Genomic DNA, 22495 nt, shown 5'->3' on the forward strand with positions numbered 1-22495 from the left:
GCCAATGCCTAATTTACCAACAACTAAATTACAGATGATGATACACTAAGTTATATTTTAGAGAACAAACTAGGGCCCTAAAATGTATACATACATTAACTATACATTTGTGAACTCTGTATCCAGTTAAGAATTTAACATCAAACTAGTTATATCTTAAAAAAAAAAAAAAAAGATACAAACATGCCTCTGGGAGACTTACTTGAGTTGCTCTGAGAGGCTCCGGATTTACACCTTCACTCCCCTTTCCCCGGAGCATATCCGTGAAGGGAGTCGGTTTACTGCCAAGGCCCTCCCTGAGTTTTTCCTGTGGTATCATATCCACCTTCACTGTAGAACATGATGGTAGGGACAGTGTTGTTTCTTCACTGGTCTCCAAAGTGGTAGAACTAATAACAGAATCCTGTTGCCCTGTATTTTCTTTCTGGGACACCTCTTTGGGTAGTTTCTCTGGAAGAAGGGTAACCAAGACTGTGGGACCTCCCTGAATCAGTATGCCTTCAGGGGACCCTGCTTCTGGATCTGTAAAAATAGGGTTTGTCATTTCCAGAAATTTCTCTCCATTTGTTTCTTGAGTTGTTGCCATTTTAGATTTGAGAGTTCCACAGTGTTCATGATCACCTTTGCTATTCTGATGATGAAGATCTTTTCTGTCTGATGATTTTAGATAACTGACTTCTTCTGGATCTACTTTGGAAACAATAATTTCTTCAAATTTAAGAACTCTTCTTGAAACAAAAGGTACTTCTTGGTATGATGTTTCTTTACATTCTTTAGATGGGAAAATCAGATCTTTGGTTTCTGTAGTCTTTGAAGTAACACAGGAATCTTGATAATAGTTGGTCTCCTGACTGGAGGCTCCCTGGGTGGTCTTATTTGTATTGGAAATTTGGGGTGTATCTGTAACTTGGGCTTTTATAACTGATACCTGGCAATGAAATCCTTCAGGTCTTGGGGTCATAAAAGAGAATGGATGACTCTGGGCCCCACTAGTAAGTTCTTGATATAAAATTTCTCCTGGTTTTAAAGTCAAGCAGACGTTTACATTTTTCACTTCCTCTTCATTGACTTGTGCAGAGCTGAAGAATGTCAAAGTATCTTGATTTCTTACAGAAATTCCTTTTGGTGTCACTTGGGAAGAAGAGTCTTCAGTTTTACAAGTAACAGAAAACCCTGTCTCTCTATCAGATTCTTTCTCCCTTTCACTTCTGGTCATTTCCTGATCCAACTTTTCTTCTGAAAGAACTGCTGGTCTGCATGGCCTCACACTTTCTTCGACAATCATCTCCCTCTTCTCTCTCTCACTTGTCACTCTGATATTCAGTGGTTGTTCACTCAGCAATCTGTCTGATGCTTTACAATTTGATTCTTGTACTTCCCAAATCATTTCCCTTTGATTTTCTTTTGCTTCTGCCTCGTCTAGACCTGAGTTAGGCTGCTTCAAATGAGTTACAGTTTCTATGTGTGTCACTCCTTTTTCATGCTCTACATTTGTATTTTCTCCCAAGTTATTTCTAGCCACCTCTTTGAGTCTAAAATCAGAAACTGCTGAGTGGAGATGTGGCACTGAAACTTGGTCTAGGGATTTACCTTTAAGATTACTAGGACTCAAGACGCTGGCAGACCCTTTAGCATCTGCAGAAGCTCCCCATTTATCGTGGTCTTTGTCCTCCAACTGCTCTAATGAAATCTCCTTGCTCTCTTTTATCTGCTTCCCATCAGAATCTCTTACTTTATCCTTCCCTCGTGCAAACTGACTTTCAATTTGCAAGGCACTCTTGCTTTCTCCTTTATCACAACTCATTTTAGCAGTCTGATTATAAGAAATTAATATTTTCTTTCTTAGATATTCAGTCTGTAATTCACATACTTCAATTTGATTTTGCTTTTCCATATGAGCTTGGTGATCACTGGACTTGAAAGTATCTATTTGGATCAGCGTTGCCAGTTCAGGACTGATAAATCTTTTCTCAACAGCTTCCTTTAAAGTCACTCTCTTATCATTAAATATGTCAACAATTCCTCCATTTAACATCTGGTTAGATGCAATAATTCTGGCCATGTTTTTGTCCACCAATTTCTGTTCCATAGCTAATGCCAATGTCAGTCTTTCTCCTGTGGCTGTGTCTATGATTCCACCAGTATTTGCCTGAGCTTCTAAAACCTTCAGTGTAGATGCAAAGTCTACTTTCCCAAGCTGAACTGCTTCTGATAATGGAATCACTTTGTCACTCACCCCATCTTTAATGTCTGAGAAGGGAATTACTTCTAGATATCTCTGTCCAGATTCAATATCAATCTTACATTTCTTTATCAATTCTGAGTAGGGAACAATTCTGTAATTCTCAGGATCAACAACCCCATGCATCATTACTGAAGATAGTACTGCTTTATTAGTTAACAGTCCTCCTTTGTTAGCTTCTGCCACAGTCAATCTCTGGCCAGAAATAAGATCCACAAGGTTTTCACTAAAGGCCTGACTTTCTTGGATTTCTCTTTTCAAGTCTGGGGTAGTTAGATTTAATTTTATGGCTTCATGGAGGGAAACACTTTCCTTTGTTTCAGGATGAAAAAAGTGATGGAGGTTTAAGTTTTCAACTTTTTTGAGTTGCTTAGTTAGATCTTCATCAATCAAGCCCTGTTTAAAGGCATTATCAACAGAAAGTCTCATCCCAGAGGTATGGTGAATGATACCTCCATCTACCACTTGCTTTGTCAACAAACAAATGGCCTCCTCTTTCTTCAAAAGACCTTGGTCAATGGACTGCACAACTGTTAAAGGAGCTTTGTTGTTAGGATCCATAAGTCCTGTTGTTTCCATTTGTAGACCAATTAATTTCTCCCTAACTAGTTTTTCAGCTTCTCTGCCTTTAGAAGCCTTCTCCAAATTTATAAGCTCTGTCTGGTCAGCACTGTCCACCAAGTCAAGATTTGAGGCCAAAGTTACTGAAACTTTCTTGCCTCGTTTCAGGTCAACAATTCCACCAGTCACTACCTGTCCCTCTAAAATCCTGGTGGCTGTTTCCTTATCAATAATTCCAGCTGTGACGGCATCCTTTACAGAGCACAGTGTATGGGTACGGGGATCTAAGACACCACTTATAACTTTGTCTGCCATGAGAACATTATGTAATAATTTCTCATCCATCAGACCTTCATTGATCACTTCTTCAGTTGTCAAAGACTCGCAGGTCTGAGAGTCAAAGAAGCCCCGAAACATGTTCAGTTTTCCCATAAGTTTCACAGCAGTGTGGCTGGACACGATACCTTGAGCTATTGCTTCATTGAGTAAGAGCTTCTGACCTGTTTCTTCATGAAGGATACCACCATCTAGTAGCTGTGCAGATAATATATTTAAGGTAGCTTCTTCAAGCAGCTCTGAAGGAGAACTGCATGACAGGGAAATTGCCCTGCCACTATCTTGTGTATCAGTCTTCTCTAACGTCATCATCTTACTGTCTGCAATGCTGCGTCCTTCTTGGCTTTGTTTATGGTCACCCTTAGTCAAAAGTGATTTATTTAACACTTTCTCTTTTTCCAAAGAATGAATATTCATATCATCTTCCCACTTCAATTCTGATTTGAAACCCAGAGACTTCTCTAACTGAACTTGTGAATTTTTGCTTTGGGACTTTAGGAGAGGTCTTCCAGTTTCACTTGGAGTATATTTAGTCTTAAGTGCCTTTGCTTGTTCTCTCTGACACGGAAAGAAAATATTTCTGGGAGTCCGCCATTCTTCCTCTGGTGTTTCAAAAGAAAGGTCTCTGTCAGTCTCCGAGGGCCCACCTTCCACTTCCTTAGGAGGTACAATCAGGAGTTCTCTGCTAACATTTTCTCTGGTAGATATTTCTGTTTGGTCTTCATTTTTAGTACCAAACAACTGCCTTTGTAACTCTAAATTGACTTTTTTTGTGACCTTCAAAGTATCAATATTTGCATTAATAATTTTTTGTTCTACAAACAGATCCTTTTCAGAGTTCTCTATGGAAGAACATTTTCCTCCTACAATGGTCTTTCTGCCTTTTGCTTCAGTATAATCTTCCTGGTTGGGATATTCTTCATTCTGAGATGAAAACTGGAATTCACACGGCCCCAGAGTGAGTCCATCACTGAAAGTTTCTGTAATATTCCCATTAGCTGATTCTTGCAATTCCTCAGGAGTGTCTACTTTCTGATCCCCAACTCCAAACACTTCTGAAGGACTTATTTTATGTTCATCTATAGATGACAGAGTCTCCAGCAGTTCTTGATCTAACAGAAGCAGCCTTTGTCCATTCTGCATGTTAATATAGCTGTGAGTCATTAGTTGAAATAACAGCTTCTCATCATGGCTTGCTATGTCCCCAGATTGGCTCTTGCTGCATGGTAGAGGTGCTGCTCCGGGAGTAATGCTCAATTTGTTTTGTTCAGAAGAGTCTACTAATTGCATGTGGGGCATCACATCTGGTATACAAATTGATTTTAAGTTATTGGCAAGATCTTTGTCCAAGACACCATTTTCTATTACTTTCTTCCAGGACCAAATTTCTGTGGTTGCTGGCAGAAATAGAGCCTTAATATGCTGTCGGTTACTAAGGATTTTATGTGCTAGTTCAGTAGACACAATACCTTGTTTTAGGGCATCTGTAATTGGGAGGATCTCCCCAGATTCAGGCCACAAAAACCCCATGAATGACCAGAGGGATTCCAGAATCACAAGGGCAATCTTAGCAGATACCACATCATTGGTCAGTGCTTCATCTATTGTCATTCTATGCCCTGTGACAGTGTTGATGATGCCTCCTGTTTGAAGCTGCCTTATGAAAATAGCACAGGCCATATCTTGGTCAATCAAATTATGTCTTACAGCCTCTTCCACTGTAAGTCTGTGTCCTGTTCTTGGATCTACGATGCCACCAGCAAAGAGCTGAGCTTCTAGCAATCGGACAGTGACCTGCCTATCTATTAGCCCTTCCTGTACTGCACGGAAAACACTAACTTTCCGGCCTGATTTCAAGCTCACCATTCCCCCTGCCAATTGCTTGACAGGCAGTAATTTCAACCCTGATTCCTGGTGGACAATACACCTCTGCATCAGATCTAGTAAACTGATTTTTTCAGCTGTATTGGGGTCTATCAGGTTCTTCGATGATCTCAGGTGAGACTCTAACACTGAGTGGAGCCAAGTAGAAATGAGGCCTTGATGAAAAGCCTCTTCCAGGTTAATACAGTTCTCACTTGGGGAGACACTGAAACCTCCAGTGGCCAGGTGTGCTTCTAAAATTTTCAGTCCAACTCTCTCACTGATTATTCTCTTTTCAATGGCTTCCATCACAGAAATAGAGCCTTTGCTCTCAGTAAGTCTGCTTATTAAGGATATTGCATCCTCTAGCTCCCGGAGCTGCTGATACATCTGGGGATTAATAAGGTTTCTGGCCAAGCCCTCCTCCAGAGAGAGCTTTTCACTGGTCTCAGGGGCAACGAGGCCAAACATGATAACCTGGAATTCCAGGAGCACAAGGCCTGTGTCTTGGTCAATGAGGCCCTTTTGCATAGCTCTGAAGATGGGAAATATCTCCATTGTGCCTAGATCAATCACCCCAGCAACTGTTCTGCAATCCTAAAAGAAAAAAATTAAAAAGAAAACTGAATCAGAGCCAATGTTGAAGCACACCTGTCGAAAGGATTCATTTAAATTCTACAGTACATAAAATTCTGACCATAAGGAAAACCTAGCCTGGGATAAACCCCAACACATAGGAAATATCCTGAAGCAAGCCTGCAGTGTTAATGTTAAAAAGATTTTTTTCCCCTAAATTTCAGGATATTGAATAGGACCAGAAGTTCAGATTACTTGAAGGTGAGAGACAGCATTAAGCATATCTGAGTGACAAGCTCTACAAAGGGGCAAGCAGTGAAAGTGAGAGGACAGCTATTTCTAAGACTACATCATAACTAGGGTTGTTACAGACACATACCAGTTCCCAAAAAGTGAGAATTCAACCCCATATAACAACTTCTCAGTATTGCAACACTGTGGAAGACTCTGGAAGTAATACTTCTCTGCTGATGGGTACAGCAGGACTGGTCCACAAGATGAGATGAGAGACTGAGTAGCTCAATATTCAGGAAACAGCTGTACCTCCTGGTAAATGGGCCTGTGTATACTACACAAGTAAATGGTATTTGGGATAGTCACACTCTTGATGGCCAATGCTAGCTTCTCCCAAGGCAATGGCTCTGCAGTAAATTAGTTCTAGGACTTGGAAGCAGAAAGTCAAGGAAAGAATAGATTAAGGACCCATGCCTCTGGAACAACTAGTAATTTTTCTCCTGGTCTAGTCTAGAATGAGTAGTACAACTACCATGAAGGCAGAATACCACTTATTATTAGATCTATTTAGCACTGATATTTAATCTTCACAATGATCCTATGAAAACGATTATTTTAATCTTTACATACAAGAAAATGTAGCACAGAAAACTTACTTATCCAAGGTCACAAAATTAGTGAGTTCCAGAAATGAACCAAAGCTGTATTCTCAATCTTGTGCTATTCTACTGACTCCTCAATTAGCTCCAAAGGAGCATGAAAGACAAGTACAGTAGTCACATATTACATAGAAATCACCCTTCCCCCCCTTTGTTTTCTTCTTGTGGTGCTGGGAGAAGTTAGGTCCTGAACAAGGTCAAAGAAGAAGCAAACTTTACAAATTGTCAAAATTACCCTGCAAGCCCTAGAAAGCTTCTAAAGAATTCCAATTTTTCTTTAGATAGATTTATCTGTCTCTTTTGGACAGTGTTATTTTCTGTTCCTTCTTTAACTCATTATAACTTATCAATGGAGATCTTGTTGAAGCAATTGTCAATCACATCCCTAGTTGCTAAATAATGCATTACATTTCTATCTCAGTGAGAATTAAGCTCCTTAAAAGCTTGCTTTGTCCATTCAGTGTATAGGAACAATACATTGGATGAATAAATAAATAAATGGTAAAGGAAATCTTAACATCATGAAGCCATTTCCCCCAGATTATAAAAAAGAATGCAGAACAGACAGCAAGCAAGGGAATAGCAGATTTAGTTTACATCTCCATTTCACTGTATGTACTTAGCTAATGGAATAACTGGCAGACTTTTCCACACTATTAAAAATATTATGTTGTTCTTCCCTACCTTGTTGTCCTGACCCAGACTGTAACATTTAGTTTGTATATATTAAACATATATATGATGCAAATCTAATATGTGTTCATTTTATAAAAAGACTAAAGGAAAAAGCTCACTGGCATATAACTCTTTGAAATAACTGGAACATTCCTTCTAGAAACCCATGTAAAGACTACTCAGAAGCAGACATGAAAAAGGAAAAAACAGTGTTAAGAATTCCTAATTTCTTCTGAGAGACTCATGAAATCTCAAAAATGCTGGTATTGAAGAATGGCCTGGAGTCTAGCCAGAGAGAAAAAAATACATTGTTTCTTCCAACACCTTCCTAATTGGAGAATAGGCAGGCAGCACTAAATTGGAAAGTAATCCAGAGAAATCATTTCCCTCCTACTTCAAACATGGATATTCTGACCTAAAGGAGCATTAAAAGACAGAGGGAGAGGAAGAAAGAAAACATAAATGGCTTCTACTTACCAGAGTTGCAGGGCACGCCTCGGGGAGATAAGAGATAGAGCCTTATGGAGCAGCTCAGCTGTATCACACACACAGTGTAAGCTTGGTGTTAGCGTCCAGCATGCGACTGTTTTGGTTTTTTTTGTTTTTGTTTTGCAAAAAAGAACCCCAAACAGGTCGTCCTCTTTTCCCTTTGTGTATTTGTGCTTAAACTCCAAAGGGTTAGTGAAACTTGTAAGCAAGGATGTCAGTTAATCAGAACAATACTTAACATGAAACACACACAGAGTACAGGGGACACATCATGCTCAATGTAGTGGTGCTCAGCAGCTTTTCTTTTCTTTTTCCTCCCCCTTTTTAACCTTTCAAATGAGAACTGGATGTTCTCAGCAAGCAATTGTTAAAACTTTTTACATACTCCCTTATATGGTGAAGCAACGAGCCATTAGAAGTGGGCTACCTTACACAGAGAATGCTACACCAGCACATTTCTCCTGGAAATATACCATCAAATCAGAGCTTGTTCTGTCTGTGGTCTTTACAACTCTGGCTTCTAGTGCACAAATTTATATTCAAGGACCAGCGAGTCAAGACATATTTTGTCTGAAAATAATTTTGAGCATCACCTGAGCCAAATTTAATTATTGCATGAGCTTAAATGTTGGCCTTCCCCACATAAACTGGCCATTGCTTCACAACATAGGAAATAAGCAGGCAAACACACATATATATCCCAGAGACACATGTATATAATATGGTAAGTGTACACACACATAAATATCTAGGAAAAATTTAGGACAACCAGTAGCAACTATAACGACTTTCATATGATCTAGGAAATGAACATGGAGTGGGATCTGCTAAAGATGTCACATAATGGGATGACCATGGGAGAGGGGAACCAGCGTCTCAGTCAGTGAAGTTAATCTACCAGTTTGTTTTGAAACAGAACATTTCTCACTGTTCACTACATGGAGGGACAAGGTTCAGAACTTTTTCTTTCCAATAGCTACAACTCTTGACTATGAACTTTTGAGTAACAATGCCACAAAGGAGTAATCTTATTGCCCTGTGATCAGATACAATATATAATTTATGTTCTTCTTGACTGCTTTCTGCCACAAAATGGCAGAAAACAAGAAAGGTGAACCAGGTCTAAATATGGTCCACCAAAAGTGCCCTCTGGCATTTTTGACTGACCTGACCAACACATCGTGGAACCCCAGTAAAGAAACACAAGACAAATGGCCGCTAAGGTGAGGTTAAGGATTATGTCACATTGGTCATAGAAAGCTAGTGATTGTGACTCTTGATCAGCAAAGCTCCTTTCATACCATTCAAAAGGGACCCTCCTAATATTTGGAGACAAAAACTAGAAATACCTTTTGTTCTGTCTGCTGTGCCAACTGGCTCTGGAGCTGCTGAAGCTGGCTTGATGAAGCATCACAAAGGTTGTGGTAAGCCTTATTCAGGGCATCCAGTTGCTCAGAGATCTGCTCCTTCTCTTTTTCTGAAAGTCTGGAAGACAAAGGATTTTAAAGGCCTTTTAAGAAAAAAAAAATTCTTCAAATTTTCCTTCACTGCTTTGCCTTGAATGTATTATCTGGCCAGTCTTCCATATTTATCGACAACTTTGCCATCTCATTCACACTTTTCTGTCTATCTCAAAGTAAGTCATGATTCTTGGCGATATTAGTGCTATGCCATCATATGCTTAGAGTCTTGTGACCTCTTCAACACAAATAAACGCCAGTCTATCTTAGTCCTGCCCACAACTGGCAAAATTGAACCCTGCCATCATATGAAATTATTCCACTTCTGAAATCTTACATTTCAACAATGCACTATATGATTTTTACTACTTTTTTAACCTTTCAAAATGAGAACCAGACAGTCTCAGCAAGCAACTATTTTATATTTCTATCTTCTTATTTTATATTTCTTTACTTCTATATCTGTTCTCATTTTAGGAAATATTTTAAACTGATAAATTGCATAACAAACTCTCATCTACCTGTTACCCACCTATGTAGCTTTACTAAATTTTTACTATTTAACCATATCTGATTTAGATCTGTTTCTAAGAAATAAGATTACAGATATAATTAAAGTATGTTGTGTAGCTGTCACCAAGTCTGTTCATTTCCTGGTCTCTTCAGAGATAATCATTTCTTGAATGTGTTGAATCCCACACCTTGTTTTTTCATTCTATATTATTTCTGAGAATGAACTATATTGATTCATCTTAGAACTATCCTTCAACTCAGAGATTTCCCAAGCTTTCCTTGACTCTTGTATTTTCTCTTAATCAATCTATCAGTTTTGTCTATTATATTCAGCTTCTATCTACTTTTTTGGAGTTCATACCCCATAGACCCATCCTCTTAATCAGTTTCTTATTTATCATCCTTGTACTGTCCACTTACTAATCTAATAAGACCCCAAACTCAGATCAATTAAATCACCACAACTCTCTGCTCCCATAGCTCTAAAGCTAAATATATCTGATGAAGAGGAAAAAAATCTCACAACTACATAGAGAGATCTTTTTGATTTCCCACCCCAAGCAGTCATCAATACTTCCTGACAATATTTTTGAATGTTTCTAACTGAACCCTCTTCCTTCTGCCTTGGCACTACCCTAGTTTCATCAAACCTCTCTTCCTATTTAAAAAAAAAAAAAGAATACACACACACACACACACACACACACACGCCATTACATCTCTCACTTTCTGGAATCACCCCTGACAAAATTACCTTATGCACACCCTTATTAATCTCCCATTCCTCCTACCTCAGAGGAAAAGCTATATCTTCTCTTGATTAAGATTGTATTTTCATCCATTGATGAATTTCAACCTCTCCCACATCCTCTGGGACTAATCTCCTATTAGGAGTCTGTGAGACTCAGTCTATGAGTAAAGTATCTCTTATCATCCAAGAAAACAAAACTTTCTTGATTGTATATTCCATTCTTATTATCTGTATTAATTCTTTCCTTTCATATGGCAAAGCTGTCAAAGAATAGTCTAAATTTACCACTCACCAACTTCCTCAACTCATTTGCTTCTCATCATACTAAATTTGACATCATTCCCCAATTTTTCAACCGAATGGCTAAAAATTTCCAAATTGTCAAATTTAATAGGTAATTCTCAATCTTGATTTCTGATTGCTTCTTTTTCTCTTGTGCTCTGAGGTATAATTCATCAAGGTTTTCTTTTTTCTTCGCAAGGCTTCCTTTACAGGATGCAAAACCCTGAAAGCCCTGATACCCCTTTTAGGATGACCTACCCTATGTTTCTATTACACTGACGACTGAAACCTCTGTCACTCTAGACCTCTGTCATTAATTCTCAACTTAAACATGCAGCTGGCCATTGGATTTCTTTGGTGCAACTACATAAGTCAAGGACTGATGTGGTTAACACATCCTAATACATGTAGGTTTTTCACACTCACAGTGTCTAAAACTGAAGCAACCCTCTTCTCCTTCAACCCACTTCTTTTCCTATCTTGGTTACCAGCATTGTCATGGACCCTATGTCCTAAGTCAGAAGCCTAGGAGTTAGAACTGACAATTTTCATGTGTCATCAAAACTGTAAATTCACCATCCTTAACATCTCTTGAATCTTTGTCTCCTCTCCAGTCTTTATCATTTCTTGCCCTCATAATCAGGACAGCTTCTTCTTCTTCTTCTTCTTCTTCTTCTTCTTCTTCTTTTTTTTAATTCTTGTTTAGTTGTTAGTAGATCTTTATTTTGTTTATTTATTTGTGGTGCTAAGAATTGAACCCAGTGCCTCACACATGCCAGGCAAGTGCGCTACCACTGAGCCACAGCCACAGCCCAGGACAGCTTCTTAACTAGCCTTGCATCTTCTCTTCTTGCACCATAACAATCTTTTCTTTACACAACTATTTCAGCAACTAAACAAACTGAAACACGTTTAACACCTCTCCCCACAAGTGACAAGGTAAAAGGCAAATTCCTCCTCTGAAGCCTCTTCACAATCTGGCTCCTGCCGCTATGAATTCTCCAGCCTGAATTCTGTCCATGACCTCTACATCAGCCAGGTAGAGCAGATCCCCCAGATGTGTCACAGTCTCTCATTTAACACTCACTTATGACCATGCTTGGCCAAGAAGATCTGTGAAGTTTTAATGGCCTCAGAAACTTGTTCTTTCTTGGTTGTCAGCTCTTCTGCCAGGACCTAGATAGCAAAAATAGAGAAAATCTTCAAAGTTACAGAATTAAAAAGTCAAACATTATTTGAAATAATTTTAAAAATCCTAGGAAAAAGATACAGCTTAGGTCAGGTAATATTACCAGAAATAAATTGAATTCTTACATTTCCTTAAGTCCTGGAAGTTAGTACTTCCTCAGGTAGCAATTGCTTCTGTAAAGGCCCATATATTACCTGTTATTCCTCTTATGCATTACTGCATATTATTCCACCTGGGCAAGGAGAGATGGACCTTCCACTCACCTGCTGTTCTAAAATTGCTTTTTCAATGTCTGTTGATTCTTTGGTGTGGGATGAGGTAATTTTTTCTTGTGTATTCCTTGCTAGGGTAGAAACCCAGCCCAAAAGGTCTTTAACCTTCTCCACATGTTCCTGTTTTTCCTCTTCTACCACTTTCTAGAACAGGAAATAGAAATCAATACCATGGTCAATGTCTCCTGAGACTGGCAGATCTCAGATTTCCTAAAACAGGGAAGCTATTGTCTTTTACATATAGCATCTTGCACATTTTCATAATTCTAAGATTTATAGGTGAAGAAATTAAATCCCACAGAGATTATATAAGATAGGTATGGAAATAAAGGAAGCTTTTCTTATTTACGTAGGGAAAGATAGTACAATCAATGTTTTTAACACCATTTCTACAAGTAGTTGAATACTTGGAAAATTATTTTGCAAAGAACTAGATTTTTGTAATTATAAAAGACTACATACCTATTATAATAAATTCAACCAAATCTGAGATTAATTATATATATATATACACACACACACACACACACACACACACACATACACATATACATACATACATACTTTCTGGGTTTTTTTGGTGGTACTGGGGATTTAATCAAAGGATACTTTACCACTGAGCTACATTCCCAGCCTTATTTATTTATTTATTTTTATTGATTGTTCAGCCTTATTTATTTATTTACTTATTTTGGTGCCAGGGATTGAACTCAGGAATACTCAACCACTGAGCCACATCCCCAGCTCTATTTTGCATTTTATTTAGAGATAGGGTCTCACTGAGTTGCTTAGTGCCTCGCTGTTGCTGAAGCTGGCTTTGAATTCACGATCCTCCTGCCTCAGCCTCCCAAAGCTGCTGGGATTATAGGCATCCACCACAATGCCCGGCCCTTTTTATTTTTTGTTTTGAGACAGGGTCTCACTAAGTTGTTGAGGATCTTATTAAATTGCTGAGGCTGGCCTCCAACTTATGATCCTCCTGCCTCAGTCTCTCAAGTCACTAGAATTATAGGCATGTGCTACTGTATGTATGTATGTATGTATGTATATATATATATATATATATATATATATATATATATATATATATACACACATATACATGCTACGTATATATATATATACATATATATATACTCCCATTTCCTCAGAAGTTTGATACATATATTTCTAAACTTGTTTCTATGCCATATTGTATCTTTGCTATACAGTTGGTTTTTAACTGAAATAGTTATATATAGCATAACAGAGTAAAATAAATATCTTTCTATGTCAATCATTTATATCTATTTCATTATTTTTAAGTATCACAGCATTCTGTTGTATGAAATATAGATGTTCCCAATATATTCCTTTAACAAGTTATACTTTATTAAAGCTATTTATTCATACTCTTTCATCATAAAGATATTTAGAGGGGGGGATGCTGGATACAATACAATCTGTCATCATTATTTACAAATTTTACATTTGTTTATTTGTCTACTCACTAAAATTCAATTGTAACTCCAAAATCATTACAGTATTTTCAGTGATTTCATGGTTATTCCCAATAATACACAGATGGCCAAGAAAAAACTTAGCTGCTCACTGCACATGATGTCATCTGAGATAGAATAAGGCAAAACCTTGTCTTGCTTCAGCTGCTATACTGTAAACCAGTGTACTTTTTACAGCTTTTTTAGTGCCAAATTTTTCACTTTTTTTTGTTGTTGTTGTTAGTGATTTCACTATTTAAAATGGCTATAAGATAGTGCTAAAGTACCTTCTAGTGCTCCTAAGCACAAGAAGGCTCTTATATATCTTATTGAGAAAATAGGTTTTGGATAAGCTTTGTTCAGATGGAGAAAGAGTGCTACTGGCAATGAATTCAAAGTTAGTGAATCAACAATATGTATCAAATAAAGAATCTTTTAAAAATAAAGATTTTTAAAACATAGCTAAATATTGAACTATTGACAAAAATATGAACAGAGGCTAACATGAACCTAACCCTCTACTTCCCCTAGGAGCAATGGTTCAGCATTTGTTAATATGACTACTGCAAATAATGAAAATTGATTGTGCATGTGCTTTGAGTTTTGATTGACAGATAAGGCACAGCAATTTTTTTTTTCAGTGTCAGAGATCAAACCTGGAGATTTTCATATATAAGGCATGTCTATCACTGAGGTAAATCCTCAGCCTGAGGCATAGGATATTTAATTGTACTTTCAAGATTATTTAGGACCCAACTATTCTCACCTCCTCCTCTTCCAATCGCCGGAGTGCATCACTGATGTATTTTACATGCTGAGTTGTTAAGGTCACCAATGCTGTGTAGCGAGTCCTCAAGTCCATAAACTGCAGTTAAAAAGAACAATTTAAATAAATTATTTGCCTGAAAAGCAAATTTCTTTTTTCTTAATATTTATTTTTTAATTGGACACAATATCTTCATTTTATTTATTTATTTTTATGTGGTGCTGAGGATTGAACCCAGGGCCTTGCACATGCTAGAAAAGCACAGAAAAGCAAATTTCAATAGTTAAAAATAAGGTGAAGTTTTCTTTGAGTCACATGCTCAACAGAAGGTGAATCCTAAATGAAACTTCAAGGCCTTAAACAAATGCATACTTTCTTAATGGAAGACAGTGGCATATTTCCTTGCCCCACCCATTTACCTCTTGTGTGATGGCATCTGAAGAGGAAAGCATGCGACGGCGTTTGCCAGGAGATTTCTGCTGTGATTCCACAAAGGCCTTGTAAGTCATCAGTTGCAATTCATAGTCCTGAGAGAGAATATATTTCATTTCATTTACTTAGGGTTTTTTAGCTCACACATATCATGCAATAGAATCACATCCTTTTATAGCTGAAAGATGTTTTGGTGATCATTCAGACCAGACGTTAGCAAACTTTTCCTATAAAGCGCCAGATAGAAAACACTGGGGCCATACTATCTGACACAGCTCCTCAACTGCTACTGTTATATGAATGTAGCCATAGACTATGTAAATGAAAGAATGTGGCTATGTGACAATAAAATTCTACTTATGGACATTGCATGATATATTTTTATTCTTTTGATTTTTTTTCTCCCAACCATCTCTCATAGGCTACATAAAAACTGGTGTGGAGGCTAGATTTAGCCCATGGGCCATAGCTTGCCAAATCCTGAGTCTGTAATTTGTGATGACCAACCATTTCACCTCATTCATGAGGGACTTAAAGCCCAAGGAGGGGAGTGAATTTCTCTAATTATCTCAGTGCATTAGTAGCTGATCTGATTAGAGTCACTGTCTTCTAATCCCAAATCCACGCTTTTCTTGCTTCATCATGCTATTCTGATTCCTCTGCAGCCCTGAGAGTACTGCCCTAGTCCAGGCTGTCTTCATCTCTCACATGGATGGGGGCAGTACTCTCTTACTTATTTATTTTTTCTCCTGCCACCAGAATACCTTTTCTAACACACAAGATGACCACACTGTTCCTCTTATTAAAAGCTTTCAGTGACCTAGAGCAGAAGCTTTGCAAGCAACAACATGCATACAAAACATACACGGACCTCATTAAAATGCAGAATCTGATTCAGTAGGTCTGAGAGTCTGTATTTTTGACAATCTCCCAGGTGATGCTGAGACTACTGACTCAAAGACAACATTTTGAACAAGAAAAGAAAAGAAAGCCAAAAGAGCTGAACAAGGCCTTTCACAGGTGATCACAACCTCCTTACTCATCTTCCATGGTCACTGCTCTTCACGTACCATGTTTTTTCTTTCTTCTTCCCCCCTCCTCCCCCTAGTATTAGGTTTGAACCCCAGAGTACTTTTACCACTGAACTACATGTACAATGTTTTCTACCTATACTAGAATACTTGCTATTTCCTCAGATAACTCCCCCCTTTGATGGAGTTTCTATGCCCAGAAAGTCCTGCTCCTCTTATCTACTTAGAAAAATCTTAGATGGAAAAAAAAATATGGAATGAGTTCCTTAAGGAATCGATAAAATATAATAGTAGTAATGAGGGGCTGGGGTTGTGGATCAGCGGTAGAGCACTCGCCTAGCGCATGCAAGGCCTTGGGTTCGATCCTCAGCACCACATTAAAAAAAAAAAGTAGTAATGAACTAGTATTAATAATAAAAAGCAATTGTTGCCATTTAATGAATGTACTTTGAGACCTTGTCCTATATACCGATTATCTCATTTAAACTTTATAATCACTCAGTGAGGTAGCTGTTGTTCTCATAAATAGAGCAACATAAAGTCTCAACTCTGGAAAATGGTGATGTGAGGATTTTAACTCAACTCTTTTTGACAACAAGTTTTCTCTTATTAACTAAAGGAATGTTGAACATCTCCTACATACCTACCAGTGCTTTGAGTGCAATACACACAGTAGAGAGTAAGTCAGGGGAAAAAACCTTGTTCCCTTAGAACTTACAACCTAGTGAGAAGTCACATATAAACAAGTAAATAGGGGCTGGGGATGTGGCTCAAGCGGTAGTGCGCTTGCCTGGCATGCGTGCGGCCCGGGTTCGATCCTCAGCACCACATACAAAGATGTTGTGTACGCCGAGAACTAAAAAATAAATGTTAATAAATTCTCTCTCTCTCTCTCTCTCTCTCTCTCTTTAAAAAAAAAAAACAAGTAAATATATAATAATCTTAAAAGTTTGTTTCTCTTTAATAATGATGTCAGAGAAACAGGGAGGGGCCAGATTAGGGCCTTACAAACTATATATAGTTTAGAATTTTATTATGAATATAATATGAAGACATTAGACAATTTTAAGAAGTGACATGACTTGATATATCATAATTCATCTATTCTAAGGTATACACCCCACCATTTTAGTTTCTCTAAAATTTGAATATAGCTAGGTGTGGTGGTACATGCCTGTAATCCCAGTGACTTGGGAGGCAGAGGTCCTAAACAACTTAGTGACAACCTATTTCAAAATTTGAAAATTAAATAAAAAGAGCTGGGGAGGTTGGGGATTTAGCTCAGTGGCAGAGTGCATGCCTATACACACAGGCCCTGAGTTTAGCCCTTAGCCCTGAAAAAAGGGGGGGGGGTGTTGGGGGATGTGGGCTCAGTGGTTAGGCACCCCAGGTTTAATCCCTAGTACTAAAAAAATAAAATCTGAATATATCTTACAAAAAAAATGGCATGTCATATAATTGGCAGTTTCTCTTTATTTTGGTATGTATAAAATTAGGGTATAATTTATAATCTATGGTGTCTGAGATTCAGTGACATGCAATATGTTCTAAAATGGTGAGTCCAACTTCTTGTGGGAAAACAGCTTGTGAGTGCAGGAGCAGAAGCAAGAGGCTGGCTCATAGTACTACAGTGTTCTAAGGAAGCATACACTTCCATGTGAATTAGGGAAAGACAGGATAAAATGAAAGGTAGTCAGGACAAATTTGGAGGAAAAAAAACAATAAAGAACCTGTTCACAGACTGAGCATAAAGTTTAAAGAAAAGAAGAATTACGGGTGACTCTTGGGGTTTTTGCCTCAATAACTAGAAAAAATAGAGACACTATTACTTGAGCTAGACAAGTGAGAAGCATTTTGAAGAAAAAACTCTTGTCATAAGTTTAAGAGGCTTGTGGCCCTCTGGGAAGGGTAGTGTCAGTCTCTAGCAGGAGAGCTCTGCTTAATTTGTATGAAAACAGAACCCAGAGTGACAATGCAGATTTTCCTGGAGATTACTTATGTTCCTTTTGGGATGTGGCACAATTACCTTTACAATAGTGGAGTACTGCTGGGAAAATTTTTGACATTGGTCCAGTTTTATCTGATTTCTCTCAATTTCTGCAAACAAATCCTAGGAAGCAAAATAACACATTATCACTATAGTTATCATCATTGGATCAGCTGAGCATTTACTATGTTCTAAGGTGGTAGTTTTCAAACCTGAATTATATCAGAATCATTAATAGGGTAGTTAAAACACAGATTACTGGGTCTCACCCCCAAAGTTTCAAATTCAGTAAGTCTGGAGTTAGAACCTGTATTTCTAACATATTCCCAGGTGATGCTGATGCTGCTGGTTTAGAGTTCATACTTTCAGAACCACTGTTCTTAGTATTTTACATATATCACTTCATTTAATCTTAACCAGAACTTTATAAAGTAGGTTAAATTAATAATGAACTAAATCCATTTTATGGATAAAGAAGTAGAGTACTGGGGCTGGGGATGTGGCTCAAGCGGTAGCGCACTCGCCTGGCATGCGTGCGGCCCGGGTTCGATCCTCAGCACCGCATACAAACAAAGATGTTGTATCTGCCGAAAACTAAAAATAAATAAATAAATATTAAGGTTCTCTCTCTCTCTCTTAAAAAAAAAAAAAAAAAAGAAGAAGAAGAAGAAGAAGTAGAGTACTGAGAGGTGGCTAATTTTCCTAGGTAACAGGTTGATGAGCCAGGAGTGAAGTCCAGGCAACGTAACTCTAGACCTTTTCCTTTTAACCATATTGCAAAACAAAACACCAAAAAACAAAACAACCAAAAAATTCTTTATTTTTTCTTATTTTTATTTTTTTTTTTTAGAGAGAGAGAAAGAGAGAGAATTCTCAATATTTATTTTTTAGTTTTCGGCGGACACAACATTTTTGTTTGTATGTGGTGCTGAGGATCGAACCCAGGCCGCACGCATGCCAGGCGAGCACGCTACCGCTTGAGCCACATCCCCAGCCCCCCAAAAAATTCTTTAAATGAAATAATTTTCTTCCAATCACAAGTCGCCTAGGGTATTTTCAAACACCCCTCCCCCAGTAAAATAAAATGTAATATCAAGAAGCAGAATGGAATTATTCAATCTGTCCACCTAATGATTTCAACATATAGCCATAGAAATTTAGGATTGAAGGTATGCAACAGGTTCTGGTGGCCTAAAACCAGTACCTTGAGACCATCTGTTTGAACCTCTCTCTAAGAAGAGAGGTATAAGAATGCCTTTCCCTTTGAGGGAAACTTTAATTGCTAGGAAATCATCTTCTGTTATAATGAGCTAACTTTTCACCCTGCAACTTCCATGCTATGACCACACTCACCGTTTGCTGGCTGAGCTGTTCTGACAGTACTCTGCTATCTTCTGCCTGACCTGGCTTCATCATTTCCTGCTGGGCAGTAGTTTCCTCGATCCATTTGATGAGAGTTCCATGGCAGGCTCTGTAATCTCCTAGAACTTCCTGGATACTTTCTAGTTCAGATTGGCTGGAGGAACAAAGGAAAAAAAATTGTAGCCACATGTTTCTTAAACACTGCTTATTTTTGGAGAATTCATTGTGCCCAGAAACCCTAAAAAGTTAAATAATATTTCCAAAATGTATTTAAATTTTAAATTCATTGAACATCTGAAAACTCATACTAGTAGTGAACATTGAACAGATTTTGTCTAAAATGTATGCCTTATATAACAATGAAACATTTATAATAAATGTGAGAGTATAGTAAAATTAAAAAAAAAAAAAAAGGGAAACTTCTATCAAACACCTTAATATAAATGACAATAGAATACATAAGGCAATTCCCTTCTTTGCTCAGGCTGATAGTTGGATGCAACTTCCTTTATGGGAATAAATGATTCAAGGCTTTATGATACCTATGCATGTACCCAGTGACTTAAAGGTGAGTGACTTAAAGAAAACCTATTTTTTCCTACTTGCCCTTGTGATCTGGCATCACATGATAAACAATGTCAAATTTTTTACCTAGATTGCAAGAAAGTTAATAACTGGACATGTATTTATATACTTCAGGACATAGTGCCTGCAACAATACCATGGCTATTAAAAAAAAAAAAAGAATACCACAGCTATGATTTATGAATCATTATAATTTTCTGGGGCAGAAAGTGGAGAGAAATGAAAATAGTAGTCACTATTCACTTCTGTTAATCTAATCAGCCTTGGGATAGATACTAATTTGAGTAGAGAGAATCAATCCAAACATGCTGGAATTGCTAAACTCCTCTCCCCACATATTCCCCTACCAGCTGTTATGGTTTAGATGTGGTGTCCCCTGAAAATTCCTATGCAAGACAACACAAGAAGGTTCAGAAAAGAAACGGGTTACAAGAGCCTTAACACAATCAGTGAATTAATCCTGAAAGAGATTAACTAAGTGGTAACTGAAGTGGTAGAGTATGGCTGGAGGAGGTAGGAATTGGGGGGGGGGGGCTTTGGGTTATATATTTGTATCTGGCAAATGGAGACCTCTCTCTCTCTGCTTTCTGATCACCATGTGAGCTGGCTTCCCCCGCCACACTCTCCTGCCATGATGTTCAGCCTTGCCTAGAGCCCTGAAGAATGGAGCCAGCATTCTATGGACTGAGACATCTGAAACCATGAGTCCTCAAATAAACTTTTCCTCCTTTAAAATTGTTCTGGTCATATTTTTTAGTCACAGCAGCAAAAAAAACCTGACTAAAACACCAGCTTAGCCTCAGACTGACAGTGTTCTGACTTAATTAGTTATCTGATAACAGTCTGATAACAGAAATAAAAACTACTCAATTGGCAACTGTGATGGAAGCAAGAAATTCTGCAAAGCTCCATCCACTATAAAAAATGGCTCATATTTGCATTCAAAGGTAACAAAACAAGATCCAGAACCTATGTTCTGCCCTTCAGAAAAGATCAGTGTATGACCTTTTAAGTCTATACTATTAAAAAGTTCTACTTAATGTCTTAAGAAGATATAAAACATGGAGCATAAAAGAGGCACTACTAATAGTATCATTACTGCTAAGCCAAAAGCAAGCCTCAAGTCTGCCTTGGGGTTGATGGGCCCCATTTTCTGTCACTTACCTTGTTTAGAACTCAGGTTTTTAAATTTATGCCCCTCCCCACCAATTCCCTCCTGTAAAAATGAATGTAAGCTATAACTCTATTTCTGTTTAAGCTCTAGTCCCTGTCCTAATAGAAGAAAAAGGTGGGCTGCCACTCACCGGGTCTCCAACTGAGCAATGACACGGTGCCAACGCTCCTGCAGTTGGGAGCCTTTTTCCTGATAGCGCTCCAAATCCAGGTTTCGCTCTGGTGTCAGACGACTCAGCTGCTCTGCCACTCCCTTGGCCTTGGTGATTTCCTCATCCAAGACTGAGAATACCGAATTCTTGTCCTTCACATCATTAAGCCAGTGCTATTAAAATATATGCACAGAAACAAGCTAGATATTTCCCATGCAAAACAAAAAAAGATTCAGACAAAGTAGGAAACAAGGACACTGTCTACAGTGGACTCAAGAGTAAATGTGTCACTCAGAAACTAGACCCAAGAGGGTTGTGCCAGAAATGCCTACACAGGTCATGGCCTTAGCTTTCCCAGGGAGGCCAGTCACAAGTATACCATATGAAGAAAATGCAAAGAACTTTTGTTTGAAGCCTGTCTTTACTATTTAAAAGCTATGCAAGCAAGATAAGTCATTTAGTCAGTCTATATCTTGGTTTTCTCATCTGTATATAGAGATAAAAATCCTTCCCAGAGTGGCTTGTGAGAATCAAATGAGGTAACAGTTAAGTGCTTTACAAACTTACATCATAACCATTGGTTGTATTCAATTAAATCTTTATCTTACTGGGAGAAAAAGGGAAAAAAATAAGTTGAAAGGCACAGTCTTTCCTATATTCTTTCTAGCTAGACATATTTTTTAGTCCTTTCTTTTCTGAATACCTTGTAAAATATATTAAATGTGATATTCTGCCTAGTTCAAATACAAACTTAAATCAGTGTCATGCCATCCAAAATTGCATTTTGCTGCTAACATAAAACAATGGATATGTTAAATCAGCCTCCTAAGAAACTAGAGTAACTAACCCGTAATGTAGACCGATGGGACTCCAGAGCTACGAGATCTGCTGGCACTGCTTCTTCTTGACTCAGCTTGATTTCAAAACCTTTGACCAAGAGTTCAGCATCCTGTATGCTACGCACTATAACATCAATTGTCTTTAATCTGTGGTAGGAAAAAAATCACTTTCCTTTATCAGCCCATGAATTTTAAGACCTGGATTATATACCTCAAGGGTTATAGACAGGCTCACAAAATATAACTGCACAAATCAATTTCACCATTATTAGAGGTTTTTTTGTAAAAACAAGGAACTATGGTAAAATGCCAAGTTAAGCCAATTCAAAATAAAGTTCTCAGTGACACTGGGACATGAACACATGTGGAAGACTCATGGAGAAAAGACTTGAGGCCAGAAACCCACTTGACATCAAAGTATCTAAGATCTGTCACTCCTCAAAGTCACAGGTAGGAATGGAATATTAGGGGAAAAACTTCCACACAATATCTCGTTTAGCTAAAAGGGTTTTTAAAAAATTGTTTAGTTTTGGGCTTGGGAAGTGGCTCAAGCGGTAACGTGCTCTCCTGGCATGAGCAGGGTGCTGG

General features: G+C 38.0%; 1 protein-coding gene across 17 annotated transcripts in view; it reads right to left on the minus strand.

Annotated features, from left to right (window-relative positions):
- Positions 1 to 22495, minus strand: part of MACF1 (microtubule actin crosslinking factor 1) — a gene marked incomplete at its 5' end in the record, with an annotated part of 350743 nt that overhangs the window by 136319 nt on the left and 191929 nt on the right. For all 17 annotated transcript variants that reach the window (XR_014023452.1, XR_014023453.1, XM_081305387.1 and 14 more), the window contains 10 exons: positions 203 to 5599; positions 8985 to 9120; positions 11729 to 11817; positions 12094 to 12246; positions 14347 to 14445; positions 14766 to 14873; positions 17836 to 17919; positions 19150 to 19312; positions 21048 to 21241; positions 21916 to 22054. Coding sequence is in view for 15 of the 17 variants with exons in the window: in XM_081305387.1 (XP_081161513.1) it covers positions 203 to 5599; positions 8985 to 9120; positions 11729 to 11817; positions 12094 to 12246; positions 14347 to 14445; positions 14766 to 14873; positions 17836 to 17919; positions 19150 to 19312; positions 21048 to 21241; positions 21916 to 22054 (6562 nt within the window). The remainder of the gene's footprint in view (positions 1 to 202; positions 5600 to 8984; positions 9121 to 11728; positions 11818 to 12093; positions 12247 to 14346; positions 14446 to 14765; positions 14874 to 17835; positions 17920 to 19149; positions 19313 to 21047; positions 21242 to 21915; positions 22055 to 22495) is intronic.

Source organism: Spermophilus citellus (assembly GCF_964194105.1).
Source record: "Spermophilus citellus genome assembly, chromosome: 9".
Classification (NCBI taxonomy): Eukaryota; Metazoa; Chordata; class Mammalia; order Rodentia; family Sciuridae; genus Spermophilus; species Spermophilus citellus.